The sequence below is a fragment of the Enhydra lutris genome, unplaced genomic scaffold (assembly GCF_002288905.1).
Source record: "Enhydra lutris kenyoni isolate GAN:26980312 unplaced genomic scaffold, ASM228890v2 scaffoldscaffold24, whole genome shotgun sequence".
NCBI lineage: Eukaryota > Metazoa > Chordata > Mammalia > Carnivora > Mustelidae > Enhydra > Enhydra lutris.
In genome coordinates this window covers 7,300,883-7,319,690 of record NW_019154108.1, presented here as the reverse complement: position 1 = coordinate 7,319,690, position 18,808 = coordinate 7,300,883, and the positions used below count along the sequence as shown (strand labels likewise).

The window sequence follows — 18,808 nt, the reverse complement described above, 5'->3', positions numbered from 1 at the left end:
GGGATAGGGATGGGGTGGCTGCGTGATGGACATTGAGGAGGGTATGTGCTATGGTGAGTGCTGTGAATTGTTTAAGACTGATGAATCACAGACCTGTACCCCTGAAACAATAATACATTATATGTTAATAACAAAAAAAAATTTTAATACAAAAATAAATAAATAAAAAGTACCCAGATGGCTCCAAGTACCAGGTAGGAAGTCAATTAATATCAGCATTTGAGCAAATATAATTCTCAGTTTTGCAGGAGACAGTATAGAAGCACGGCTCAGGTGTCCTTTTTGCTAGTTCGAAGCTATCCGCTGGGGCCCTCTGCTCCCTGTCCAGACAACACATTCTCCATGCAGTCTGTCCTACATGTAATTTATAGTCATATCTATAGGTACATGCCATCCCATAGGACATCTGCTCTTAGGGAAGTGGCAAATTTTGCTACTCTCACTTGTAATAACACAATATTACACTGTTTACCATAAATAATTTCCAAAGGATGCTAAAAACTAATTTCCCGAGGAAAAACTTGAGAACCTTTATACCAGATAAACTCCTTCACAAAAGACAGCTAAAGCTTTATGTTTTGAAAAGAAATGTTTTAATCAATGTTTTTAAAGAGCAGAAAACGTATTTCCTATGATGAATTATAGCCTCAAAGATCTCAAATTTCTCTTTCAACAATTTAAATTTCAGATGAGTCGCTGTGCATGCGACATGTCTGGAATACTTTATAACTAGTATTAATAATGCATTAGAGGTGCACCTGGGTGGCTCAGTGGGTTAAGCCTCTGCCTTCGGCTCAGGTCGTGGTCTTAGGGTCCTGGGATCGAGCCCCACATCGGGCTCTCTGCTCAGCAGGGAGCCTCCTTCCCTTCCTCTCTCTCTCTGCCTGCCTCTCTGCCTACTTGTGATCTCTGTCAAATAACTAAATAAAATCTTTAAAAAAAATAATGCATTAGAGTATTAATTTTCTTTAACTATGTTATTTAAAGGACTTGCTCCGTGCTTTAAGTGATTCATTTATTAAACTACACTTTTTTCCCAGATTACATGAGGAACATGTAAAATATTCGAAGGAGATAAAAAAAGCAGATGGAAGAAAACAAAAACCTGCAAGGTATCAACCTATTTTTTTTATAATTTTTAAGATTTTATTTATTTATTTGACAGACAGAGATCACAAGTAGGCAGAGAGGCAGGCAGAGAGAGAGAAGAAGGGAAGCAGGCGCCCTGCTGAGCAAAGAGCCCGATGCGGGGCTCGATCCCATGACCCTGGGATCATGACCTGAGCCGAAGGCAGCGGCCTTAACCCACTGAGCCACCCAGGCGCCCCAAGGTATCAACCTATTTTTTTAATCTACCCTGGAGCATTTTAAAAATACTTTTGAGCCTTGGTGGCTCCATTGGCTAAGTGACTGCCTTTGGCTCAGGTCATGATCTCTGGGTCCTGGGATGGAGCCCTGCATCAGGTTCCCTGCTCAGCGGGGAACTTGCGTCTCCTCACTGCTCATGGTGTCTCACTCTCTGTCTAGCTCTCTCTCTGTCTCAAATGAATAAATAAAATCTTTAAAAAATATATTTTTGAAGTTAGCAGATAGAGTTTTAGATTTATAATAATTCACTTAAAATCACTTTGGGGAGAACAGAGTTGTAGGCACCCATGTGGTGTTGCGTGCCTCTTTTAAAAATTAATTTGAGTATGCTCCTAGGAAAAAATGTGTTTATGAATTGCCCACTGGAAATGTAGACTAACATTGTATTGTAGGAAAAGTGGATCGTATCTCTACCAAAATTAGCACTGACTAGTTTTATAAACTTAATACCATCACATTTCCTTGGATCTCTTTACATCTAATTTTTCTCCTTATAAATTAAAAAGAAAGGTCTAGGTGATGTTTTAGTTGAGTTACAAGGTTTCATTATTCTATAAACGTTCATTTTTCCAAGTGCATTTGAATATGAAATCTAGAAAAAGAAAGTACCCCTTTTTATGGCATTGCTACAACAAAGATTTGTATTCAGAATCAGTTTTGGGGTGCCTGGGTGGCTCGGTTGTTTAAGTGTCCTGGGTCATGATCCTGGCATCCTGGGATTGAGCCCCACATTGGGCTCTCTGCTCAGCAGGCAGTCTGCTTCTCCTTCTCCCTCTGCCCCTCTTCCCACCCAGCTGTGCGCGCTCTCTCTCTAATGAATAAAAGCTTTAAAAAAAGAATCAGTTTTTTACATTCGTGCCTGACTTTAAAATAATAAACCCAGTTCTTCTTACCCGATAAGGTTAACAATGACTGATTTTTTTAAAAAATGATAGTCTGTACTGAGACAAAGTTAGTCTCCCAGCCCTGAATTTCCATTTTACAGGTGATGGATTGAAGGTTAGAAAGGTTAGGTCACACCGCTTGGAATAGAAATGCCTCTTAGGAGCATTGGCACAGATAGTTTGTGAGGAGAATGACAGAACAATAGGAGGAGATGCTTCCTGCAATATTTTCTTAAACCTCATTTTTCTTCATGTATATACAGTTTACAGAGGCTGCTCACAAGTGTTTCTATTAAACTTGCGTGTGATTTATGAAGAGAAGAACCCAGGTGATACAACAGAATAATGTCATATGAAATTACTGCAGACAGAAGGAGAAAGTCTCAGCTCCAGATCCAAAACCTACTTTCTCTGTGGCTTTTGGTAAGTCAATTAACCTTTCTGTGTTTCATTTCCCTCATCTTTATTATTGCAAAACATCTCCCGCCTCAGTCTACGTGGTGGGGAGGGGCTGTTGAGGAGAATAGATGAGAACATAGGAGGTGTCCGAAAAAAGACAAATGCAAGATAATTGTGATGTTCTAACCAGAAAGGGAAGGAGAAGGAGAAAGAGGGAGTAGACGTGGAAAAGAATGGGGCTCTAATTCCTCACCTACACAATGAAGCAATCTGGGTTTTCTTTACTTATTCCTTCATCCATTTATTTTATGGACAAAGAAGTGTTCTGTTTACATACAACAAAACATTTGTAACATAATTCTTTCTCTTCAAAACTGAGAACATGGAGGCCAGGTTCTCACGTAAGTGGATTGACCGTGTCTCATTTGTTGGCCTCCTGGGACATTTTTAGAGCATTGATTTTCTGAATCCAAGTGTGTAATATAGTATCAACAGACTTCTGTTATTTCTTGAAATGCATAAATTATTTGATGTTGATATGAATTACTCGTTATATACTCATTTTCATATTTTTGGTGATCCAGAAATACTACATTAGAAATTCAAGTACATGAACCATCGCACGTGAGAAATGTTCATTAAAAAATTGAGAACAGTGAGGATATGTGATTCTCAAAATTATTGCTACTCCAAGTTTAGTGACAGAGAATTCAAGTTATGAGTAGGTGGGACAGTATCCAAAGGATTTACACAGTGTGATTGAGCCTAGATCCTTGAAAAAACATGTTTATTTTGTATACCTACAACCTTTAGGAAAAAAGACAGCTATTTCTGTATTCCTACAAAATTACTAACTGTCTTATCGTTAATTTGATTTCTTAAAACTCTGACTGTCTTACTGTTCATTGGATTTCTTAAGCTAATCTTTGGATGATTAAGGGCTTTTGTTAATATATATGTCATATATGGGGCACCTGGGTGGCTCAGTTGATTAAGCGACTGCCTTTGGCTCAGGTCATGATCCCGGAGTCCCGGAGTATATGTATATATATAAATATATAAATATATATGCGCGCGCGCGCACACACACACACACACACACACACACACACTAAAAGAAGGAGCACAGGCCAGGCCTAACTCTCCCCTTGTCTCCCTGTTTCGATGTGAAACTACAAAGTACTAGAATTTTAAATTCTCACTTGGACTTCCAGGACATTACTAAGGCATGTTTGTCAAAATTAGAGGATAGAACCTACTTAATTTAACAATTGCTAAACTTAGAATTTAAAAACTTTTACATATTTGATGTATGGGCCTCTATTTATAATTTTGCCCAAATAAAAAGGGATGTTTTGCACATCTGACTTATCCGTAGAACCAGTTGAGAGTAAAGAATGTGAAATCACATTCTTCAGAATGAGCATTTCTGATCATGGTGGCTAATTGTTATCATTTTCTTTGATTTTCTGGTGTTTAAACACACTATATTAAACTTTTTTCTCTTATGCTTGTGTTCTTAGAGAACAATGCCAAATGTCTTCTCATTCTTTCTGGAGCTATTCCTAAAGAACAAAGTTGGACTCTTTCCGTGGGACGTGGTCTGTCCATCTTTCATTCATTTGCCAGCAAAAACCCATCTTTGCCGATCAGGGCAAATTCCTTCTATGTCTATTTTGACGTTTTCTCTGCTGTCCAATAAAAACATAATGAGAGCCATATATATAACTTTAAATTTTTCTAGTAGCCACATTGAAAATGTAAAAAGAGTGAATTGATTTAATTGTATTTATTAAAAAGATGTTATTTATTTATTTGAGAGAGAGAGAACACAAGCTGGGGGAGCAGCAGGCAGAGAGAGAAGGGAAGCAGGCTCCCCACTGAGCAGAGAGCCCGATGTGGGGTTTGATCCCAGGACCCTGAGATCATTACCTGAGCTGAAGGCAGAGGCTTAACCAACTGAGCCACCCAGGCACCCTTTAATAATACATTTTTAACCTGATGTGTCCAAAACATAATTTCCCCATGTAACCAATATAAAAAGTTCCTAGTGAGCCATTTTACACCACCTTCATGTATTACATTTTTGAAATCCAGTGTGTATTCAATAATTATAGCACATCTCTGTCGAGACTAGTTACATTTCCAGTCCTCAGTAGCCTCCTGGGGGTAGGGGCAAGTGTTTTGGGCAGTGTGGCAGTCTAGAGTTTCTAAGGGTTCCGTCTCCGATGAGGGTCTTTCCTAGCAAAGCTTCTTTGAGATTTCGTGCTGCTGTACCTTCACTAAGGATAAATCCAACATTTCCCCGTCATTCTCTGGCCATCTTACCAATACAGCTGTCTTGTTTTACCTGTGCCTTCTAATCAGGGGGCCTCTTCTGGTCCTGGCCCAACCTTTCCTCAGGGGTTCTACCTTTGGTAATACCCAGCAGTTACTCTCAAGTTCTACGTAGTGGATTCTGATAAAATGACTAACATTCCCTCTAATTTTAGCAACACAAACGTTAACTCGTGATCGTTCCAGAAAAACAGGTCATCGCTGTATAGAATTCAGGTAACCGCACGGCAACTCTCAGAAACCTGCTGCTGAAAACCCAAGACACACTGGAAAATTGACCATTGAATATAGGGCTCTAAAGGCAAGCTCAACCGAAACAGGCTATAAAAAAAGAATGGAAAAGAAAAAAGAAAAGAAGGACAAAGGAAAGAAGGAAGGAAGAGAAGGAGGCAGAGAAAGAAAAAGAAGCAAGCTTGACATTCATGATTCATTGTCTTTGATATATAAATCTTATTTGTTTGTTCGTTTGTTTGTTTTTGTCTTTTCATTGCTTACAATCTCCAGTAAAGTGTTGAAGAGCAGTAAAGATAATAGGCATCCTTTTCTTGCTCTTAACTTTAATGAGAGTGTTCCTAGTATTTTTTAAAAATATTTTATTTATTTATTTGACAGTCAGAGATCATAAGCAGGCAGAGAGGCAGGTAGAGAGGGAGGGGGAAGCAGGCTCCCTGCTGAGCAGAGAGCCCGATGCGGGGCTCGATCCCAAGACCCCGAGATCATGACCCGAGCTGAAGGCAGAGGCTTTAACCTATTGAGCCACCCAGGTGCTGGAGTGTTCCTAGTACTTTATCATTAAATATGACCCTTGATTAAAGAGGTTTCTAGAGACTTCTGGTTAGAAGAACACATCCTAGGGGCACCTGGGTGGCTCAGTGGGTTAAGGCCTCTGCCTTTGGCTCAGGTAATGATCCCGGGGTCCTGGGATAGAGTCCGGAGTCAGGCTTTCTGCTCAGCAGGGAGCCTGCTTCCTCCTCTCTCTCTGCCTGCCTCTCTGCCTACTTGTGATCTCTGTCAAGTAAATAAATAAAATCTTAAAAAAAAAAAAAAAAAGAAGAGCACATCCTAAAGTAAATCCCCTCCCCACACACACAGTGGGTCACACCTTTGCAGAACCCTCATCCCTTGAGTATGCCTAGAACTCGTGACTTGCTTCTAATCAAAAGAATAAGGCAAAGGTGCTCGATTGTTTCTCCCATGATTATATTACATTATACAAGACTGTCCTCAGGGACTGTGCAGAAAGCCTTGAAGAAGTGAAGTTGTGAACTGCCTATGTAGTGTTTCATAAGGCAAAGAACTGCAGACAGTCTTGGAAACATGAGGGCACCTTCTAGTCTCCAGCTTCCAGCCAATAAAAAGCTGAGTCCCTTAGTCATACACAACAAGGAAATGCATTCTGCCAACCCCTGGAATGAGCTTGGAAGAAGATTCTTCACTGGTTGGGTTTCCAAATGAGAATAACATGATTGCAGCCGTGTGAGACCTTGAGCAGAAGACCCAGATAAGTTGTGTCCAGTCTCCTGCTCCATGGAAATGCTGAGATAATAAATGTGTGTCCTTGAAGTTGTAAAGTTTAGAAAGAAATAAATCTTGGCATTTGCAACAGCATGTGTGGACCTTGTAAGCATTATGCTAAGTAAAATAAGTCAGACACAGAAAGACATATCACTTATATGAGGAATCAAAAGAAGCTGAACTCATAGAAACAGAGACTAGAATGGTGGTTATCCGGGAAAAGGGGACATGTTAAAAGAGTTTAAACATCCAATTATAAGATGGATGTGTTCTGGGGATCTGATGTACAGAATGGCAATTATGGTTAAGAATGCCTCATGGTATACTTCAAAGTTGCCAATGGAGTAGATCTTTAATGTTCTCCCCACAAAGAAGAAACGGTAATCATGTGACACGAAGAAGGTGACGGCTAACCCTATGGAGGCAGCCATTTTGACATAGAGAAATGTACAAATTAATACGTTGTGCACCTAAACTTACACAATGTTCTACGTCAATAAAGCCGAGGGGAAAGTTGCTAAATTAGTGGGCATTTTTTACAGCAGCTCCAGAAAATGAACACAACCTTTTACCAAGTTCAGGAAATTGTCCATCATTCTTATTCTGCTAAGATTTTTTTTTTCTTTTTAAAAATGGGAATGGCTACTGGATTTCTATCAAAAATTTTTTTTATGTTAGTTTAAGATCAGGAGTCAGCAAACTTTTCCTGAAAAGGGCCAGGTAGTAAATATTGTTGACTTAAAGAGCATTCAGTCTCTGTCACATTATTTATTTCTGTTCTTGTAACACAGACATAGCCACAAAGTATATAGATGGGTGAGTGTTCTGTGTTCTGATAAACCTTGTTTGCAAAACATGTGGCTGTTCAGTTTGGCCTGTGGGCCTTAGCGTGCTGACTTCTAATTAAAATTATCGTATTTTTTTTTCTCTTCTAACATATTGAATGAAATATGTTTCTGGACTTTCTAATATTAAATTGCCCTTACTTTTCTGGGATGAGTTCTACTCAGAAATGATATTTAATGCACTGCTGGATTTGACTTGTTAAAATTTTATTTAGGATTTCAGCATCAATATTAGCCTATCATTCCCTGGCATTTTTTTCTCTGTTCAGTTCATGTTATTATAGCCTCATAAAATGAGTGGGTTAACTTATCAGCTTTTCTTAAGTTGTACAAAACTACATATAATGCAGGAATTATGTATTCTTTAAAGGCTTAATAGGCTTTTTGTTTACAATTTTTTCCCAAAACTAATTCTTTTTTTATTTGGTCAGTTCTTAGGGATTTGGGCAATCTTTTATTATTGATTCCTAGTTTTCTTATATTGGAGTTTACTGAAATGCCCTTTTTACTTTTATGCATGCACAGCTTTGTGATGTGCATATAGTTGGGAAGATGTGTCTTCTTGGGTTCAAAGTTCTATTTATACGTATCTACCAGCTTGTTAAAAATGATAGGCAAATCCTTTCAATCTTTGCTTTTCTTTTTGTCTACTGTATCTACTGATTTTTTTTTTTTTGAGCAGGGGTGAGGCAGAGGGAGAGGAAGGAAGAGAATCTCAAGGGGGCTCCATGCTCAGTGCAGAGCCCGACACAGGGTTCGATCTCACAACCCTGAGGATCATGACCTCAGCCGAAATCAAGAGTCAGACACTTAACTGACTGAGCCACCCAGGTGTCCCTCTATCTACTGATTTTTGAGAAAGAGCCTGATAATTTTTAATATTACTTCCATTGCTTATAAGCATGTGTGCAATTTTTTAAATTGTAAGTTACCTTGAATCCTTTTACAATAGGAAGAATCTGGTTTACAAACAAACCTACAGAGTGCAGTCTTCTGTGAGTTTCAACAACGATCAGAGGCATTCCTTTCTCCTTTTCCATAGATCCATAGATATATATATATATAGTCCATAGATCACTTAACCAAACATGCCTCTCTACGTTCATCCAAGAACACCAGACAATGGTGGAAGGGACACAGAACTGCACAGACAGGGAAGTGACTCACGAAATGGTAGAGGTGGTCAACCATAGTCTTTTTCTTCTCTTACATGATATTTGTATGCTTTGAAACTATTTGAAAAGGAAGATCTCTCCTTGAGAATGTAATGAAGGCATTTAACATATTGGTTGTTGTTAATGGCATGTATATTTCTTCCATTTGGCAGCTCCGTCTAAGAGTATTCAAGAGTTAGCCATGAATAATATAGTTAAACCTCTGTCTGTCTCAGTCACGTTCAGTTAGGGACGGTGGTCACATCTTTAATTGCATTCAAACATGCCACATACACGCCATGGGCTTAACCCCTGTGGGAATCACACTTGGATAAATTATTTATTCTGAACAAGGAGAAACAATACCTGGATTTCTTATGATAAACATGAAAAGTGCTACCTCACACCAGTCGATAGGTACATCGGGGTTGTTGCAGAGTTTCCTGTAAAAGCTTTTCACATCTTGACTCTTCACTTCTGGACCAAAGAGTTCCTGCACAGCCTCATAAAACTTGTCATAATCGATTACATCTGCATTGTAACAAATTGCAAGAACATTGTTACCAGACTCCAAGGACTCAGCTCCTTTTCCTATCTTCTAATCAGTTTCCTCATTTCAACCTATTTAAGGTTCTTTACATTAGAAACATAACTCAATCCTTGACTAAAATATTACTTAGAATAAAATTTGGTCTTCAGTCCTTCCTCCACAGCTTACATTTCAACAAGGAGTTTTGTTCAGGAATACAAAGATAAGAAAGTGGATTAGTTCTTTCCTATTATGAAAAGTTTTACCAATCAGGAGTGTCTGTGAGAGCTCATCTCAGGTAGAAGAGACAGGAGCAAAGAGCAATTCTTAATTGGTTCCTTGACGGTATGTGGACACACACACACCATTGAGTTCGATTCTGCCAAATTTAGTGATTCACTTGGGAGCTACTATTGAGTCTAAAGATAAGAAGGAGTTTGACACGAAAAGGCATCGTTATTGTTAAGTGTGAGAACTGAGGTAGACACTGGGCTTCAAACTAAATAAACAAGTTCCCTTCCTCGGGGAGTTTACGTTCTAGTGGGAGAAACATAAAATCCACATGTAAAGAAACAAGATATTTACCGATTGCGACAGGCAAGACTAATTACTGGAGTTAGGCATTGGATGAGCAGTTATCTGTGTGTACGGGGACTCTCTGGGATGCTAGAAATGTTTTTTGCCTGGATCTGGCTGGTAGCTGCAGATATGTTTACAACGTCCAAGTCTACTGTGCTATACACTTAAGATTAGCGTGCTCCGGAGGCTCTCCTGTTTGTCACACCTTAGTAGCAAAGTAAATGTACAAAGGTGTAAAGTACAAAGGGATAAAGTACAAAGGTACAGAGGGAGCTAAATACTAGGAAGGAAACCAATACGGTGCTGTGATAGAATTACCTACCAATGGTGGTAGCAGCGATGGGCCTCAGGAAAGCCTCTCTAAGGACATGGGTAAAAAATTTAAGCCAAGACCCGATAAACAAAAAGGAGTCAGCCATGTGTAAAGCTAGACAAGAGCATTTCAGGCAGAAGCCAACAAACAAAAAGACTTTGAGTCTGGACAGAGTTTGGCATATTCTGGGAGGGTCACTGGGTAGGGAGTATAGTGAGGACAGGGAAAGCACTGTCACGTGAGATTATCAAGAAGGAGGGTTAGGTTGGAGTCAGCAGTTTGTATTGTATTCTCAGCTTGCTGGTAACGTTTGCTTTTCTCAAAGCATAGTGGCTGCTGGGAGAGGTAAGAGCGACAGCTATGAGCCCAGAGAGAGGCTAGTGCATTAGTCCAGGTTTCAGATAGTGGAGGCGTGGCCAGAATGATGCAACTGATTTTCTCAACTTAGTTATTAATGAAAACCCCTTTCTTGGGACGCCTCGGGGGCTCAGTCGGTTAAGCCGCTGCCTTCTGCTCAGGTCATGATCTCAGGGACCTGGGATCGAGTCCCACATTGGGCTCCTTGCTCGGCAGGGAGCCTGCCTCTCTCTCCACCTCTGCCTGCCACTCTGCCTACTTGTGCGCGCGCGCTCTCTCTCTGACAAATAAATAAATAAAATCTTAAAAAAAAAAAATCCCTTTCTTTCCTGGAAATGTCCTTCATTGGATGATAAGTGATATAGGCACTGAGAGGTAGGACTGGAGATGGCGAGATGGAGTTGGAAGTTGTTGGGGGGCAGGAGTGATGAGTGAAGGACAGGCAGGATTCCAGACCAGTCGTTCTCATCCAGGGGAGGTTTCCCCTCTGTCTCCTACAGGGACATTGGCAACATCATCTACAGATGATTTTGCTTGTTAGAATTAGGGATGGGAATGCTACAGCACTTAGTAGAGATCAGAGATATGCCTAACCATCCTTCAATGCACAGGATATCCCTCCCCCAGCCCACATTCATATACACAGAACAAAGATGTTAGTAGTGCCAAACTTGAGAAATCCTGTTCTAGATTCATGCTTAGGTCTCAGGTTTTCAAACTCAGCAGATTCTGGTGCTATTTACCAAAGCAGGGGCAATTGAGGAGGGACCATGATTCCTGGGGAAAATAAAGCATTCCCTCTGGGTCATATGACATTTAAAATTCTTATGAGATATCTAAATAGATTAGCCTCTTTAAATTCACACCATGGTGAGTGTAATGTGTCTCCATGTAAATGTATCTCATTGTAGATGTGGCTAGAGGAGGAGGATGAAACTTTTCTTTCCTAGGGTGATTCTAATTCTATCAGGTCATTGACAAGAAGATTAAAGAGCGCAGATGAATTCCTTGACATCAAAACATTCTGATTCTTAGCTTCCTGCCTATAGTGAGAAGCAGATCTTATTTTCCAGTATTAAGAACGAATATGAAGGTATGCCAGCCTTAACAGTCTGAAAAGTTAAGATTATATTTCTCCTTCACAGTCTTTCAGATCAGTCCCTCTGTCAGATTAGGAAATCTAGCAGTAATTCTTATTGAATCTATATTATATATAATAGACATATAATATACCTACTATACATTAGGCTGTCGTATATTATAGTATAATATTCTATAAAATATATATTACTATATATCTATTGAAATATATTCGTTCTGTATCAACACATGTATACATATACCAACACATATATACACATATGTACTACAGAGGAGGGAAGTTTTTCAATGTGGCTTTGTGACTGCAAGCTTGAAGTGAAAGCAAGATTACCTTGTTTGCTTAGCACACATTTTTTTTTAAATAGGCTCCATGCCCAGGTTGAATTCATGACCCTGAGATCAAGACCTGACCTGAGATCAAGAGTCGGCTGCTTAAACGACTGAGCCACCCAGGCACCTCTGCTTAGCACACATTTAGGGAGCACTTCCTGGACACAAGACTGGGCTAGTCCTAGGGTTACAAAGCCTTCCGAGCACTCACAGGGCAAGTGCTGTGGAGAGAAGGGGCAGGACCACACATCAATTTCTGCAGGTCAAGGGAAATCCTCGAGATGGCAAGAAAGTGCATTAACCGTGCTAAGGGTGGCTTTGTTTGGGGAAAGGTTTTACAGAAAGGTGAGATTTGATTTGGTCTTGAAAAATGAGCAAGATTTATGAGGACAACAAAAGGGAGGAAAGACATTCTACACTGAAGGAATGATACATACAAAATCAGAGTCATTACAAGTATGAGGTGCTTGGGAATGCTAAAAAGTTCATTTTAGGATGGAAAGTTCATAGAGGGAAAGTTCCAGGAGCTGATACGATAAAGGTAGATTGAGGCATGGCTGGGAATAGCCCCGAATGCCAAGTTCACATATATGGACTTTAGAGCAGAGTTAAGCCAGGGATGTGGCATTTAAAAAAAAAATTAAGGAATAACTCTTGGCAAGAAGATGATTATATTGAACCCCTGTTGTAATAACCCAAGAGTAAGATTCCATGAGATAGTCAAAGGTTATAGCAAGATATCTAGTTTAGGAGACTAGGTGGGTGGCATCAGTGCTTTAAGAATGAGAGAGAACACAGGAAGACTTAAAAAAAAAAGAGAGAGAGAGAGAGAGAGAGACAAAGAAAGAATGAGAAAGAAAAAAATAAGAGAGAGGTGTGATGAGAGACACAGAAGGAGATAGTTTCTGGAAGCAGAGGCGTGAGCTAATGCAGTGAAAGGTCCAGGTATGCTGGAAAATGAAAACAATTGAATTTGGCAGTCATATTAGGTGCTGAGATACCTCAGTAGGAGCATTTTCAGCAAAGTGATGAGAGAAGTCAGACTTGAATAGATTGAAAATTAAGTGGTGATGCTGTGGGGAAATTTAGTGGAGAAGCAAAGAAAGGCATACAGTGATACCTTATAGGGAAGAGAAAGTCAAAGTCAGGATGTTTGGGAATATTTTTAGTTTGAGAGAACAAAGCCAGTGTAAAGGAGATTTTGAAGCTGTTGCAGCAAAGTGATAGCCTTGGACAGGACAGATGGACAAAATGACAGGTGTTGCTTTGGGGAAATTCAGAAGTGGAGGAAAGAGAGGTTGAGGGAATTCTTGTCTTTTGGTCTTGTTTTTCCTTATGATGCTGGAACCATAGCTGAAAGGAGCTGAGATCCAGAGAGGAGTCAACAAAAGTGGTAAAGGTTTGGGAAATCAATTACAGAGACGGGTAAACAGGCTGACTGGGGAAAAATAAAAGTTCTGTGTAATGGTTTAGAAAGCCCAACCAAGTTCACACTCATCTAAAAAGTCCATCTTGAAGCTCTGAGGCTTAGCTCTAACACATAGAGCTTGAGTGACTCAGGCAGATGATTTCCCTGTACCTGCCATCCTTTAACAAATGGGATTGGGGGTTAATAGCAATAATAGTAATATTTGCCTATTAGAATTGTCAAGAGAATCAATTAATTTATATTTATTAAGGTGATTTATAAGTTCTCTTTTTCAAAGGTGATTTATAAATTCTTGACCACTATTCAAATAATACCAGCTTGTGTTTGATCATCCAAAGTCAACAATTCAATTCTTTTGTGGCTGTACAGCCTGGGACAGTCAGAAACTGGCTATGCGAACCCTATCACGGTTATAGGGGCTCTGCTCTTTTCCTTGTAACAGCAGGCTTTGTTCTGTTAGTGTTTTACTGTGCTGGTAAGACTTATCTGTCACTGCTGTCCTCAGTGCCATCCACAATGCCCTGAAGCTGTCCCCTTGAGCGCTGACCCACCATTCTGTGTCATTTTTTCTGCTGTTAATATTCTTGGCAGACTACTGCCTACCTCATTCCACTTACCTTGGCATGCTTGAATCATTTCAGCCGAGAGATATGGGGAGAGGCCAAGACAGTGAATGAAGCAAAGTTGCAGAAAAAACACTTTGCTCTGCTTACGAAACTCTTTATGGTCTCACCATACCCTTAAGTAAAGAGAGAGCAGGGTGGTTTCCATGGCTTGCTAATGGTCACTGTGTACTCCTGAGAGTCCCAGGTCAACCAGCAAGCCATAGGGTGTAGGTCCCACGGAAGAGCCCTTCGAGATCACTTCATCCAATCTCTTAATTTTACATTTGAGACAACTAAGTTTCAGAGAAGTGAAGGAAGCTTCCCCCAGGACCACTTAGGCCTTTAGCGAGTCATTTGATGTCTTGGCTCTTAAGCTATGGTGCTTCTCTTTGATGGCTTGAAACATTTCACGGTTCTCATCAACACACCTGACTCTACTGCTCATAATCACTGACCTTACCTTCTTTCTGGATAAGCAGTCCTCCTCTTTCATCTCTTTTCTGGGCTGCTGCTTTCTCAACCAAGTTTTTAAACCCCTTCAAGGCTGTCCTAAAATTACTAATCTGAAGTTCAGTGTTTAAATGCTTTTGCTCCTTGGTATCCATAGTGACATAGGGAATCTCTTATTTCTGTGCAGAAAGAAAGAGCACAAATTTGTCAACTTGAAACAACTTCCAGTTGTCACACTGCCTCCCTGCCTCAAGTTTTGTCCTGAGTCGCATCCCTTTGATCTTAAAATCTCATATTGTGGGTAGGAGTCAGAGTTGCCACTGGGACCTTAGCCTGGCTTCATCTAATGCATTTCATATAGAGAAGCATTTCAGTAAAAATCCTGACCTCATAATGTTACCAGTGTCTTTCATATGGTCCTCATTGCATCATAATATCTCTGTAACCTCCACTTCCTTTATAAGGAGGGCACTCAGCTTTCTTTCCTCACAAACTGTGTGAGTATGTGTTTGAGTGTGTATGTGTGTGTGACTGAGTGAATGGGTGTTGGGGGGGGGCACCCCCTGAGAGGGAAGTAGAATGGATTTCCTTCCCTAGGGAAGGAAATTGGGCATTATTTTCTCTCCCCTCTACCTCCTCCCACCTCAAACCATTTGCCTTCCTCAAGATGCTGTGGAGAGTGAGCTTGACATTCATTCTAAAAACACTTCTAAAGATGAAAGTGTCCTTCAGCATTTGTCATTTATGTTCCTGAAAAAGATATTTTTAGAGGTCGGAGGAAATAAAAACTTTTCTTCTTCCTTTATCCATTGACGTTCAATTAAAATAAGTGAGGCAGAGATGGGCAAGGAGTAGTTTTTGACTGAGAAGAAAGTTCTTCAAGATGTCATTAGTTGAATACGGCAGAGGGAATATAGTCAATGGTATTGCAGTGATGTAGGATGGTGACAGATGGTCCTACATTTATGGTGAGCACTGAATGATGTATAGAATTGTGCAGTCATCATGATGTACACCTGTAGCTAATATAACACTGTATGTCAAATATACTTCAATAATAAAAACTAAAAAAGAAAACAACAACCCACTGACCAGTACTTCTCAAACTATCAAAGCCATGAGAAATGCGGAATATTTGAGAAACTATCACAGCCAAGAGAAGCCTAAGGAGATTGAATGACTTGATGTAATGTGGTATCCTGGTTGAGATGCTGGAACAGAAAAAGACATAAGGTAGAGAATAAAGCAGTCTGATTAACTATAGGCTTTAAACTAATAGCAAAGTATCAATATTGGTTCATGAGTTGTAACAAATAAGCCAAACTCCTGTAAGATGTTAATAAGAAGAGAAACTGGGTGAGAAGGTATTATATGAGAACTGCCTGCACTATATTCTGTTTTTCTATAATTCTAAAACTGTTCTAATGGGGCATCTTCCTGGCTCCGTTGGAAGAGCATGTGACTCTTGATCTCTGGGTCATGAGTTTGAGCCCCATATCTGACATACAGATTACAAAAAAATAAATAAAAATTTAAAAAAAACTATTAAAAAATAGGTGAAATGGTTTCCCTGAGCTGGTATAAAAAGATGATACAAAAGAAGGCAACTTGATAGCACTCCTGTCTCTTGGGTCACATTCCTGCAGCCTGGAAAGATGCCATCTGTGCAGCAGGACACCCCTGTCACAGCACTACCTCCTTTGCCATCATTTTGGGAATTCCTTATCCTCGCTTTTATATCCTATGCCTTTCTTTCCCATGGGTGATTCCCTCATTTTGGTGGCTTACATGCAGAAAGAGTGTCTGGAAGATAAATTTTTGACATACCCTGCATGTTTGAAGATATTCTTAATCTTTTCTTGCATTTGAGTGCTATTTGGTTGGGTTTATAGTTCTAGGTCGGAAATCACTTTCGTTGAATATCATGAAGATATTCTTCCATTGTCTTTTTTCTTCTCACGTTGTTATAAAGTCTTTTTGAATCAACTTCTGCTGCTAATCATAAACTATTCTACCCCTGATCCTTTGTACATGACTTGTTTTTAATCTTCCCCCCCACCCCAACCACACACACACACACACACACACACACACACACACACACACACACTCAGGAAGCTTATAAAGGTTCTTTTTGTCCCCAAATTTCACTAAAACATATAAAAATTTCATTACAATGGTATTGGTGTGGATATCTATCTATCTATCTATATCTATATCTATTGATCAATTGATCTATGTCTTCACCTGTTCTTGTGTCTTTTACCCTGAAAATGTCTGAGTAAGCATGGTCCAGATTCTTAGCTGGTCAGCTGGTGTCATGTCCTTCTTGTGTCCTGCCACATGCATCAGCTGAGAATGCTTATTTCACCCCAGAGGAGTGATATCTTCATTGATTAATTCTTTTTTTTTTTTTTTAAGATTTTATTTGTCAGAGAAAGAGAGAGAGCATGAGGAGGGGTGCGGTAGACAGAGGCAGGAGGAGAGGCAGGTTCCCTGCTGAGCAAGGAGCCTGACCTGGGACTGGATCCCAGCCTGAGCCAAAGGCAGATGCTTAACTGACTGAGCCACCCAGGCAACCCTTCTTGGATTAATTCTGATTTATCTTGATTATATACAAATCATAACTTCACTAACCAGTTCTTTTAAGAAATTGAGTGTCCACTCTGTCCTAACTCCTTGGTGACTCACACTCTGCTTTTAAGAGCAAGGTTGTAAATGAGGTTTCATTTTTAAACAAATGTATGCATTTTGGGGAAGAGGAGTGCGGACACGTACACAGCTTATAGATTAAGCTGAGTCCTACATCTGAGGGGCTATATGCACTAGGAGAATTGATGTTCAGAACTGGACATGCCAGATTCTCTCTCTCTTTTTGTTTAATTCAGTTACATTCACTAAATCTTTATTTAAAATTCTTTATTTCTTAAAGTTTTTATTTATTTGTCAGAGAGAGAGCACACACAAGCATGAGTGGGGGGAGGGGCAGAGGGGGGAGGGGCAGAGGGAGAAGCAGGCTCCCCGGACCAAAAAGCCCCATGGGGGATTCGATCCCAGGACTCTGGGATCATGACCTGAGCCAAACGCAGATGCTGAATCAACGGAGCCACCTAGGCATCCCAAAGATGTTTCATAAGGCAGGAAAAGGTACAGATATATTTGGCAAGACTTTACAGTAAGGGTTTCCCACCAGGGACTGAGGTGAGAGAGCCAGCATCCCAGTCCTTGGAAGTTTACTCCATTGAGTAGGGGTCTGGAAGTTCCCTGTCAGGTGACATGTGCCTGATGCAGAAGGCTGGGGGTTATCAGGGATCCCATGCAAGAATGGCAGATAAAACCCATCTCCATTCCCCCTCACTTCCACCCCCTTGTACATTATAAAGGACTTGCTTGGAATACGGGGAGAAGGATGATTTAATGCTCTGGTGTAGGAGGATATTAAAAGGGATCCCCTGATGCCTTGGGTGGGGCCCCACAATACAGTTGAAGAACTCCCCCAATCTAAAGGACAGGGCTGCATAGTTGATGCAGGAGGGGGTACAGAGACATTGGAAAAACCAGTTCTGCAGGTAGTAGTTCAAACTACTAAAAAGAAGGCAATTTCTTAGGAGACTGAGGAGAGCACTCATGAGCACTTCCTTGGAATTTTGGGAGTAGTCAAGGGGCCCTGACTTTTCTCCACTTCCTTCCACCCAGTGGGCAACAGAGGGGAGAGACTGGGGCTGGCCTGTTCTCCACTGCAGTCCACATTCAGAATTTGGTGGGACAAGGATGCATATGCTTCCAGAAGGCCAGATGCCAAACAGTCAGGGCCCCCTACTGGAGAAGGCTGCCTGCAGGGTCTGGGGGCCCTAACCAGGGTCCCAGAGAGGGATGCAAGCAGCCAGCTGACAAAGGCATTGCTCCTGTCAAGGGACTTGTGAGAGACAGATCTCCATGATCTCAGGTCCTCAAAAGAACCCACGAATCACCCTAGAAGAGAAAATGACAGCACTTAAAATCTGCTAAAATCAGAGGGCGCCAACATCAGGTGATAACATTACCAATCAGGGAAGATTTTTGCTTGAAATCCCAGAGGGGCCCAGAGCAGCACCTAAGGTAGTAGACTTAGGGAATGGGAGAAGCTAAATTTATTATCCCCTCCATACCTACCACCTGAAGTTCTCCAGGCCTGAAGCAGGCTCTGTTTTGGAGGGTTGACAAGTGAGTTTTCCATGAGTTTTAACATTTCAGTATTACAATATTCAGGACTTTATATTAATTGAAAGTGACCAGAAAGGCTTTGGGACCTGATAAAATGCCATCCAAAGACAGTTAAAGAACAGGAGCAGAGAAGACATTTGAAATGAGTAATGGGAGAGAGAATAAAGTCACTTTCTGCTTACACGTGTTGAGTATCTTGTTCAATAAATTGGTTACATCTGTTTTATTTTCCTACTCTGTTAGATGCAGGCACAACTTGCACATACTTTTTTATTGTGGTAAAATATATGTAGCATAAAAGTGTACAATTTTGTAGCATTAAGTACATTCAGTACATAAGTACATTAATGTTCATTAAGTACATTCCCAATGTTATGAACCATCACCACTGTCCATTTCCAGAACTTTTG

General features: G+C 40.4%; 1 protein-coding gene across 1 annotated transcript in view; it reads right to left on the bottom strand.

The window, feature by feature from the left end:
• The window catches only part of LOC111150881 (WD repeat domain 64), a 136,385-nt gene extending 122,035 nt beyond the window's left edge, over positions 1-14,350 (bottom strand). Inside the window, exons 1-2 of the mRNA XM_022508551.1 lie at positions 14,206-14,350; positions 8,903-9,033 (exon numbers count right to left, since the gene is read on the bottom strand). Coding sequence (XP_022364259.1) covers positions 8,903-9,033; positions 14,206-14,350 — 276 coding nt within the window. The remainder of the gene's footprint in view (positions 1-8,902; positions 9,034-14,205) is intronic.
• Positions 14,351-18,808: the final 4,458 nt, after the last annotated feature.